General features: G+C 35.5%; 1 protein-coding gene and 1 long non-coding RNA gene across 2 annotated transcripts in view; one reads left to right on the top strand and one right to left on the bottom strand.

Annotated features, from left to right (window-relative positions):
• Window positions 1-7,072: 7,072 nt before the first annotated feature.
• LOC127074582 (uncharacterized) lies at window positions 7,073-7,865 on the bottom strand. Its single transcript, XR_007786064.1, has 2 exons — window positions 7,533-7,865; window positions 7,073-7,358 (listed from the first exon to the last, which is right to left on the bottom strand). It is a non-coding gene; the product is annotated as an uncharacterized LOC127074582 (long non-coding RNA).
• Window positions 7,866-9,767: 1,902 nt separating this feature from the next.
• LOC127074580 (sugar transporter ERD6-like 6) overlaps window positions 9,768-11,062 on the top strand; it is a 36,528-nt gene continuing 35,233 nt past the window's right edge. The window contains exons 1-5 of the mRNA XM_051015904.1: window positions 9,768-9,988; window positions 10,067-10,129; window positions 10,213-10,302; window positions 10,404-10,463; window positions 10,578-10,643. Coding sequence (XP_050871861.1) covers window positions 9,842-9,988; window positions 10,067-10,129; window positions 10,213-10,302; window positions 10,404-10,463; window positions 10,578-10,643 — 426 coding nt within the window. The 5' untranslated portion in view covers window positions 9,768-9,841. The remainder of the gene's footprint in view (window positions 9,989-10,066; window positions 10,130-10,212; window positions 10,303-10,403; window positions 10,464-10,577; window positions 10,644-11,062) is intronic.

The raw sequence follows: 11,062 nt of genomic DNA, 5'->3' as shown, positions 1-11,062 counted from the left end.
CCAAATAACCCACTTTTTCAAGAAAATTCCCAAAATACCCCAAGTTTCAAAAAAATTCCCAAAATACCCCACTTTTAGGAGGATTCGCCAATAGAATTGGAGACTCCTCTTAAAACCTACACATAGGCGCCGATTGGATTGGCTAGGGCACTATGTGTAGGTTTTAAGAGGAGTCGCCAATTCAATTGGATACTCCTTCTAAAATCCTCAAATAACAAAACCTTCAACATAAAAGTTGTATATCTTTTCAAGACAATGAATTTGGACTTAAATTTTGCATCATTTGGATTTTTTATAAGAAAGTTATGGGCACTTGAAGTTGGACTTTTTCACATTTCAATGGCTTTGGTCCAAAGTGACCTATAATGTTTTGTATTATCACATGTGTTTCTTTTAGAATTATGAAATTTTGTCCAATATAACAATTGAATTAGACATCTTAAAATTTCCAATTCACTTGGTCCCACCTCAAAATCATAAAAAATGAGTGAGTTAGGTCCTTGGGAAGTTGACCCAAAATTAGGGTTTCAGTCAAAATGACCTATAATGTTTTGAAATAAATGATGACCTTCCAAGTTTCAAATGGATTTTTGATGAACATGAAAGTTGTTCATATGGTTCTTAAGAACATTTTTCTCTTGGGGTCATCTTCATTTGACAAACACATCAAAAGTGGGGTCATCTTCAATTGGAGATTCCTCCTAAAATGCATTTTTTGTGTTTTATGGTATAAGTGAAAGATAAATTTGATATAATACGACTTGATATTAATAAAGTTTAGAGTTTACACAAATAAACCTAATGGTGGTGACCGGGATCACCTAACCGACCTCCGGTCCCACATCCTCTAGCTACCCTAACCCTTGGCCCTAACCCACGTTGACGATTCTACACTGGTGTTTGATCATCTGAGGCGCCAGAAGCGTCACTACCAACTACAGAAGAAGGTCCGTTAAGGTATTCAGACAAGTCAACATAGTCTTTAGTATGCAATGATGATGTACCGCCGTAGCTGAGCTCATGACCCATTCCAGAGAAGTTGGGATGTGGTTGACTCATGGATGGGCAACCAGGACGGTTGAAGGGAGACATGGGTGTGAATCATGCGTCAAGGAAAGGTTGTTGGGGTGTTTGGTAGATATAGGGTTGTGGGATGTTTTGGTTTTGTGATGTTTGGGCTTCTTGGCTACGGTAGGAGGATGGGCGGTTGGTGTTTTGGCTAAGGCGACTTTGGTAGGGTGATGGTGTGGGTGCGAAGCGATGTTGGGTCTCAGGTTGATGGTCAATTTGTTGGTGGTGGTATGGTGTATGCTCTTGGTATTGGGGTTGGGTGAATGGCATGTTTTGGTTGTATGTTTGTGTGTTTGTGGAACGGAAAGTTTGACGGATAGGGGGTTGTGAGTAAATGGAAAGTTTGACGGATAGGGGGTTGTGAGTAATCGGTCGTATAGGTACATATCTTCGGCGATGAATTGAAAACCAACCGATATGTACCAAGCCATATAAGTACGACTTGGTTTTACCTCATTTGGCATGACTGCGTCAGTTAAGACATGGTCATGACGGTGCTTCCATTTGCGACACTCCGATCTTGCGAAGTTTTGCCATGGATTGAAGTTCCATTGGTCGTTCACTTTACGCAGATGCCATTCTCCTAGGCTAGCTGGGGGATATGGGATATTCTGGACCATACCGAACTGCAGCTTCACACGATCGGTGTTGTGCATCTCCACAGTTGTGAACCGTATTATCGGTGTGCATGTTGTCCACACGGCTGCGTCTTCAGCGTTGACCTCATGGTCATGATCCAAATTAAGGTATGGACGCCAAATGAACTGAAATGTTAAAGAAGATAGGATTATAATGAATGTAGAAAAAGTTAACAAAATATAACGAAATAATTAAGTTATTTTGCTTACGTCTGTCGGTCAAAGGTGATCCAACAGATTGCGATACTGAGTAATACAGTGTCTCGGACATCTGTTGTAACTCATACCGCATGCCGACCATCTACACCAAAAATTTAAAAAAATTTAGTTTGAGGTAATAAACTTTAAGGAAGTAAGTAAAGATATAGCAATTTAAACAACTTACTTTTGTGCATATGGAAAAGTGAAAGGGTTGTTATTGACCGGTGCTAGAGACGGTAGTCTTGACCAACCCCATGCTTGTAGCAAAACAGCACATCCAGAAAATGTAGATGTGTCTTTGTGGGAGTTTTTGCACAACGAGCTATAGAGATAGGCTAGACAAGCAGATCCCCAACTGTAACTTCCTATTCTATCTACATATCTAAGTAGAGGTAAGTACATAATATGCATGCTAGAACCACTATCTTCGGGAAATAAAAAGGATCCTATTAACAACATAATGTAACACCTAGTTTTTATTATTCGAGCATCTTCGGTAGAATGCTCATCTAAGTATAAACTATTATAATATGACTTTAGGCGTGAGAGTAGTATACCTTGATCTCTAGCATTATCATCTAACAAATCAGTGTCTAAGAGCTCCATGCAAATTGAATTTGCATAGTTGGTCTTACCATTAACAACCTTGCCTTCAATTGGTAGTCCTAAAAGCATGTAGACGTCTTCTAACGTCACGGTACACTCACCGGTTGGGAACCAAAATGTGTGTGTCTCTGGTCTCCATCTTTCGTATAAGGCTAAAATGAATTTGTTATCTATAGACCAAGACATAATCTTGCTAATATGACCAAAACCGGTGAGTTCAACATAAGGTTGAATCATCGGGTCCATATGGACATATTCGTGGATCCGAGTTCGAAACCTTGATACATCCTATAAAAGAAAGAATAAAACACTTGACTAAGTTGGTATGTCAAAATAAAATGGGGTTGGTGAAGATGAAAGATAAAAAGTTAACAAAAGAAAAAACTTACATATGTTGCGATGTTTGCAACCGTTCCTCTATGTGCTTCGCCCACTGTGAGTAAAGACATTTTGTTGGGGGGTTGGTGTAGATGAAACTAGAAGATGTTGTTGAAGATGAAATTGTAAAAGAAGTATTGTAGAGGAAGTAGTGAGAGTGATGGTGTGGAAGAAGTGTTGAAGGAGTGGATGTATTTATAGACAAATGGATGGGAGCATGAAAAGTTGTGCTTGCATGGTGTCTCCACATGAATTGGCAACCATGTACAAGCTTTAAGAGGGGTCGTCATTCAAATTGGCGCCTCCATAGGGACATGCATGCAAGACCTAGGTCTGAATGCTTGGTTTCGAGGTCTGAATGCATGGTGTCTCCACTTGAATTGGCGACCATGTACAAGGAATAAGTGGAGGCGCCAATCCATTTGGAGTGTGTGTCTGCATGTCTGACACGTGGCTATCTTGTCTCCTGCATGCTGAACAAGTCACTTCTTGATGGCTTGCATGGTTGACACATCATCTCTGAGTATCTTACATGTCCGACACGTGGCTGTCTTGTCTCCTGCATGTTGAACAGTCACTTCTTGATAGCTTGCATGGTTGACACATCATCTCAGACTAGCTTGCATGACTGACACATCATCTCAGACTAGCTTGCATGTCCGACACGTCATCTCAGAATATCTTGCATGTCCGACACGTCACTCCGAACTAGCTAGCATGTGAGACACTGATACCATCTATTTAAGTGTCTTACTATCAACATCCAAGACACTTCACTCACATTCATCTGCAATAAGAAAATAGTTTTCATCTGCACAATGTCATCTTCATCATTATACAATGTCAACGTTCACTGCAACGGTGAAACATTCGAGTCTGAGCTACATGGTTTTTGTTTTCGAAACACTGATACCATTAGAATCACGATCAAGAGAAATGCGACCTTCTTGCATTTGAAAAAAAGAATACAATCCTTTATAGGATCGGGTATTGTGTCAAAGATCACATATCAAAATCTAATATTTTTTGAGAATGGTCAATGCAAGTATTTCCCCCTTAAGGTACGAGACGATGAAGATGTTGAATACATGTTTGTTAGTCATGAACATTCAGGCTGCAACTGTATCGAGTTGTACATTACTCTTCAACCATGTATACCATCTCAACAGTCTCAACTAACCGATCAAGATGAAGCTGGTGAAGATGATGCACAATGGTCAGATGAACTCAACCCAGAAGCAGAAGCAGAAGTCGAAGTTGTTGATGAAGAAGAAGAGGAGACCGAGATACAGGTTGATCACATGCTGAACAACGACGATGAAGATGATGATCAACCACCACCAATACCTCCTAGTCATGTCTACAATCCGCCTCAACATATGACAAATATGGATCTTCACGACGATGAAACATCCAACAATGTTTTCTATAATCCGTATCCGAGATCAGAAGGCGAATTAAAGGTGGGAGACATGTTTCGTACCAAAGAAGAATGTGTTCTGGCAATCAAAAATTTCCACATGAACAACTCTGCTGACTTTACAGTGAAACGCACTGATTCTAGAAGGTATGTTATCGAATGTCGTAACATGCTTTGTAAGGTTCGTTTGGCTGCGTCTTACAAGAAGAAAAATGACTCTTGGGAGATCGCTTCAATAGACCCACCGCACAGTTGCATTGCAACTAACGTTGAACAAGATCACCGTAAAATAAGCGCAACTTTGATATGTCAAGACATTCTGCCATTGGTAAATAAAGACCCATCAGTGAAGGTGAGTATAATTATATCCCATATCAGAACAACATATAATTATACTCCATCTTACAAGAAAGCCTGGATTGCGAGGACAAAGACTGTTGAACAGGTTTTCGGAAACTGGGAGGATTCATTTAAGGAATTGCCACGGTTTTTATGGGCACTAAAAACATATGTCCCAGGAACTGTGGCAATTATGGAGACAGTGCCATCAATGATGCCAGACGGAATCTGTGCTACAGGTAATATAATATTTCACCGTCTCTTTTGGGCATTTGACCCGTGCATCAAAGGTTTCGCATTCTGCAAACCTATTATTCAAATTGATGGCACTTGGTTATACGAAAAATACAAGGGTACTTTGCTCATGGCGGTTGCATAAGACGGTAACAACAATGTCTTTCACATTGCCTTTGCTCTTGTTGAAGGTGAAACGACTGGTGGATGGGGTTTCTTTCTTCGACATCTCAGAACGCATGTGGCTCCACAAGCCAATCTCTGTTTGATTTCTGATAGGCATGCTGCCATTGAGAGTGCCAACAACAACCATGACAACGGATGACATGATCCTCCTTCTACACATGTCTACTGTATCAGACACATTGCACAAAACTTCATGCGTGCTATAAAAGATAAGAATCTTCGCAAGAAGGTGGTGAATGCTGGGTATGCTTTAACTCAACCGTCATTTCAATATTATCGTGATGAAATTAGACTGTCTAATGAAGACGCAGGGAGATGGATAAATAACATACCAGTAGAGCAGTGGACAAGGGCATTTGACGGTGGTTGTCGATGGGGCCACATGACAACAAACATTATGGAATGCATGAACGAGGTTTTCAAAGGAATTCGAAATCTGACGATAACCGCCTTGGTAAGATCAACCTATTATAGGTTGGCTTCTATGTTCGCAACCAGAGGTGAAAGATGGAGTGCAATGTTAATGTCCAGGCAAGTATTCAGTGAGTGTTGCATGAAAGTCATGAAAGAGGAGAGCATCAAATCTACCACACACGCTGTAACAGTCTTTGACCGTCATAGACAAAATTTCAGCGTCCAGGAAATAATGGGCAACAACGAGGGGAGACCAAATTTTGCCTACGCTGTTAGAATAAACAGAAGTTGGTGCGATTGTGGAAAATTTCAGGCCTTCCGCATACCTTGCTCCCATATCATTGCAGCATGCGCTTATACTCGTCAAGACGCTTACAACCATTTATCTGATGTGTACAAGGCCAACACCATCATGAATGTATATACTCAAAGCTTCTCAGTACTACCAATGGAGGATTACTGGCCTCCATATGAAAGAGATATTGTTTGGCACAATGACGAGATGCGTAGAAAGAAGAAAGGAAGGCCAAACAACACACGTATCAGAACAGAGATGGATTCCGCAGATAAAATGATAAGATTATGTAGTATCTGTCATCAACCAGGACACAACAAAAACAACTGTCCTAATCGAGGAGCATCATCTAGGTCTTAAGCTTTTTGTAACATTGTATTTCTGTAACATTCAATCATTATATATCATTAAGTTCTTGTTACAACGAGTTTCACAACAAACATCAGTACAAAACATCTGAAAACATAAATATTTCTAACTGATTACAACAATCAAATTGATGTCGTCTCGACCGAACATCATTTCCCTAACATCCTTATCAGTCTTCATTCACACCCAACCAAAGATACTGTCAAGTCTCTCAATACTTCTGATTTTTTCCCCTTCTGGTATTTTCCCATCTAACCAACGAACCAACTCCCTCTTCAGTTGATCGAACGTGGTGATGTTCCAAAACAACATCAGCATTTGAGGTTTGTCTCTCGCATAAATCACCTTTCCGTATCTACGACGAACACCAAACATGATAGCCAAATGATTATATGAGATGTGGAACAATTGGTCACACAACGCATCTATTTATAAGACAAAAATTGCATTTTAGGAGGAGTCTCCAATTGAATTGGCGACTCCTCTTAAAACCTACACATAGGCGCCAATTGGATTGGCTAGGGCACATGCCCTAGCCAATCCCATTGGCGCCTCCATTCAAGTTTTAAGAGTAGTCGCCAATTCAATTGGAGACTCCTCCTAAAAGTGGGGTATTTTGAGAATTTTTTTGAAACCAAGGGTATTTTGGGAATTTCCTTGAAAAAATAGGTTATTTTTATAAAAAAGCCGTTTTGGTCCCCCTACTTGATGTTTTTAAAATTTTAGTCCTTCCATTTTAAAAAACAATTTTTTGGTCCCTGAATTTTACACCACTTGGGTTTGATGGTCCCTCTCCAATTTTGCACATTGTCCTCCTCATAATGCGACAATGGTATTGTAGAGACATGTCAAATTTATTAAATTTTTTAATGAAAATTTATTTATTTTCCAATTTGTAAATTATTAAAAAACACTAACTACTTTTAATTAAAGAAATAAAATTTATTCATCTTCACTCCATACAAAATCTCATCCAAACCCAGAAAATAAATAAGCTCATACATCATCTTCTTCAACCTAAAAATTCATAAACAATCCATCATCGTCTTCAACCCAAAAAATGAATAAACAAATCTACTAACATAAAAAAAATCCATGATTCCAAATCCAAAAAGATTGAAAATAATCCTTCTTCGTCATTTTCTTTCATAACTTCATCCCACCATTGTCTCTTTTCTTTCAAAGGATCCTTCATCTTTTTAAGCCTCTACAATCACCAAACATTAAAAAATCCATGATTCCAAATCCAAAAAGATTACATTTTTTACAAGTAATAAATCAAAACAAAGAAAACCCATGATTCCAAACCAAAACAGATTGAAAACCCATGATTAAAATCTAAAAAAACCACAAATTCCATAACAATCAAATTTAAACCTACCATTGAATCACCATGTGTGGATTCTTCATAACTCAAAAACCTAGAAACCGATTTAGAATCAACAGACATACATCTCCTCAAATTTGGATGCAAAGGCGGATAACCAGACCCTTTCACCATCGCAGCTATGGACTGCTTCGGCGTGGAGATGCAGCGACGAAGAACATTGTTATTGAGATTGAAATGAAGTGAAATGGCAGGGAAGCCATTACGGGTGGAATCTTCGTGGTCGAAAGAAGATAATAGGGGGTTTGGCTAATTTTTTATAGATCTTTTAGTTCTTTTGGAGTTGGAGTTTCTCTTGTACTTTCAAGAAATGTGGTTAAAGTTAAATATTTAATTTCATAATGTTTTAATTGGAATAATAAACGTAGGAAAGTAATTTACAAATTAATAATTTTTTATTAAAAAATTCAATAAATATGACATGTCTCTATCAGTCACATCATTAATAAGGAGGCAAACTACAAAATTGAAGTTAATCATTAAAATTTCAAGTGAAGCAAAGTTAAAAAATAAAGAATTAATTTTTTAAAGGATTTTGCTAACTTATGTCTTTGGAGCACATATTAAGGTTATTATTATTAAAAATTTTGTGTGGAATAAAATAAAATTTTAAGTTTTAAGAAATCAAATACACGCATTCTAAGAGAATATTTCTATAAATGCATCATTAACTTGTGTCATTGAGCATATGTTAGCATTAGTCTTTTTTAAATGGAGGGGCTAAAATTTAAAAAATATCAAAGTAAGGGACAAAAATGCATTTAATCCTTTTTTAAAAATGAATAGGTTTTAATATAAATGTTTTTATTTCATAATTAAATAATTAATTTTTTAATTTTTAATTTAATTAAAATTTTAAAATAATATAATATTTTATAATTAGTCAATTTGGTTTTACTAAAGATGTAGATATAAGTACTCAATGATTACATTAATCAGGGTTGTTCATGAGTGCAGAACGGCCCACGAACCCGCTGATCCAAACCAACCCAACCCATAAATTATCCAATATTCAACAAAACCCATGACAACTCATATAATTTTGATTCGGGTATCGGGTATCGGGTTTGAGTTTTGCAATTCGCGGATCCGTTGACCCAACTCATTGATGTAGCTTTAGTAATTTATTATTATTTTAATTATTATTTTTAATAAAAATATAAAATTAATATTTCACTAATAACCATAATTTTTCCAAAAAAAATTATTTTCCATCAATAATACTACTAGAACAATGAGTTTACGTAATTCAAGATTAAATATTGTTTCTTATTTTCTTTTGTATCATTTCTAACTTATGTATTTTGTAGAAATAATGCGTTCTGTTGAATTTTATACTATTATAAAATGTTATGTCGTGTTGATGAATTTTATTAGATATTATATGATGTGTTTCAATGAATTTGAATATTAAAAATGAGTATGATTGTATTGAATTGTGTTATATTTTTTTTAAACCGACAAAAAGACTCATAAAAAATATATATTTTATTTAAAATAGAACTCGTGAATCCAACCCAACCCAACCCATTAATGATGAGGTCGGTTCAGGTCAATTTTGACAATGAAATTACGGATTAGACGACGGATCCAACCCATTGAAATTTGAACGGGTTGGATAACGGATTAAGTCAAATCCGATCCAACCCAACCTACATACGCCCCTAACATTAATATCTACAAGGTAGGAACATAAATACAAAAATTGATGCTCATACAAGATAAACATAGGTTCATTGATTTTTTTCAAATGCACAAATCCTATTAGTTGTCATCCCTAAATTGAAATTTGGAAAGATAAAATATATATATATATATATATATATATATATATATATATATATATATATATATATATATATATATATATATATATATATATATATATATTATATTATATGAGGAAGATTACTATTTCACATACTTACATATTCACTTTCATCCCTAATTTTCATTAACATGATAGTATTATGTTAAAAAGAATCCCAACCACTTTTATAAAAAAATCCCAACCACAAGATACGACCTTAATCCAATTATAAGAACAAGAAATTAATTAATATTAATATACACCTTAATCTTACTTAAGATGGTAGTGGACATGGTCACACTATATATTTTGGTCTCCACGTTTATCGCATGTCCATAAACTTCCACTTCTAAACATCTCAGATCCTGTTTGTCCCCACACACCTTTCACAATTTAACTAAAAATTTAATCAACTTAATTTTTAACTACTATTTTCTCCTAACACAATCCCTTAATCATTTCAAGGTTCAAACTCATCCAACAACAAAAAAAAATGCCTTTAGGGGAAGAATACGAAGATGCCATAAACCTTAGGAAAACACTCATCAACAACACCAACAATAATGCTAGGAATGACTCTTTTTATGTTGTGCTATGTGTTCTCATTGTAACTTTGGGTTCTATCCAATTCGGTTTCACGGTACTTAATTAATTCATACATCTATAATTTCATTCCATTTCATTTCATTTGTAAATTTTTATATATATATTTATACAGTGTGGCTATACTTCGCCTGCCGAAGAAGAAATGACTCGAGATCTAAATCTAACAATTTCAAAGGTAAAATAAAAACCGCGACATCTTTTTTTATTTATTATTATCATATTATTATTAGTAACGTTTTGAATATGTTGTCGCAACAGTATTCATTATTTGGTTCATTATCGAACATTGGTGCAATGGTGGGAGCAACAGTGAGTGGTCAAGTAGCAGGATACTTTGGGCGTAAGGGGGTATTACACTATGATGATCTATAATATATTTCTTTTCAAAAATAAAAAAATTTATTAAATTTTTATCTAAGAGTTTAGGGTTCTATGCTTTTTTTTTGCAGTCACTAATAGTTGCAGCAGTCCCAAATATATTTGGATGGCTTGCAATTTCCTTGGCAAAAGTAAGTAGTTATTATAATAGCATGTGTAGTTTGTTACCAATGAATGGTGTTTCAACAAACAAACAAGTTTGTTACTTCCTAATGGCAAGTTATATTGTTCACTCGTTTTTATAGGACTCATCACTTCTATATATTGGAAGATTGTTGGACGGTTTTGGAGTGGGAATAATCTCTTATGTGGTAATTTTTAATTTTTATAGGTCTTTATTTATTGATTATAATAGAGCTTCAATGAAGCATAGAGACAATAAGAGTATCATATACATTACATATATGATACATAAAAATTAAAATTTAACATTAGTTAAATCATTGTCTAAGAAAAACCAAACTCATAATACATTTTTAATACATTACAAGATATAGAATATAAAATAGTGATATTGATTTATTATTTAAATCTTTGAATTCATGCCTATAATTTTTTTTTTGATAAGCACTTGTATTAATACGCACAAGGGGTGCAACCCAATACAAAGGGACACAAGTTACAATCCAATGAAATTAGAAGGATTAACAAACCATAATTCTCTATTAATATCTATACTCCCTTTAGACAATATAGAAAACCAATCCCACCCAATTGATTTAATAATCAA

This window comes from Lathyrus oleraceus, chromosome 4 (genome assembly GCF_024323335.1).
Source record: "Lathyrus oleraceus cultivar Zhongwan6 chromosome 4, CAAS_Psat_ZW6_1.0, whole genome shotgun sequence".
NCBI lineage: Eukaryota > Viridiplantae > Streptophyta > Magnoliopsida > Fabales > Fabaceae > Lathyrus > Lathyrus oleraceus.
Note: the sequence above shows the minus strand (reverse complement) of the source record. Positions and strands in the feature narration are given on the sequence as shown.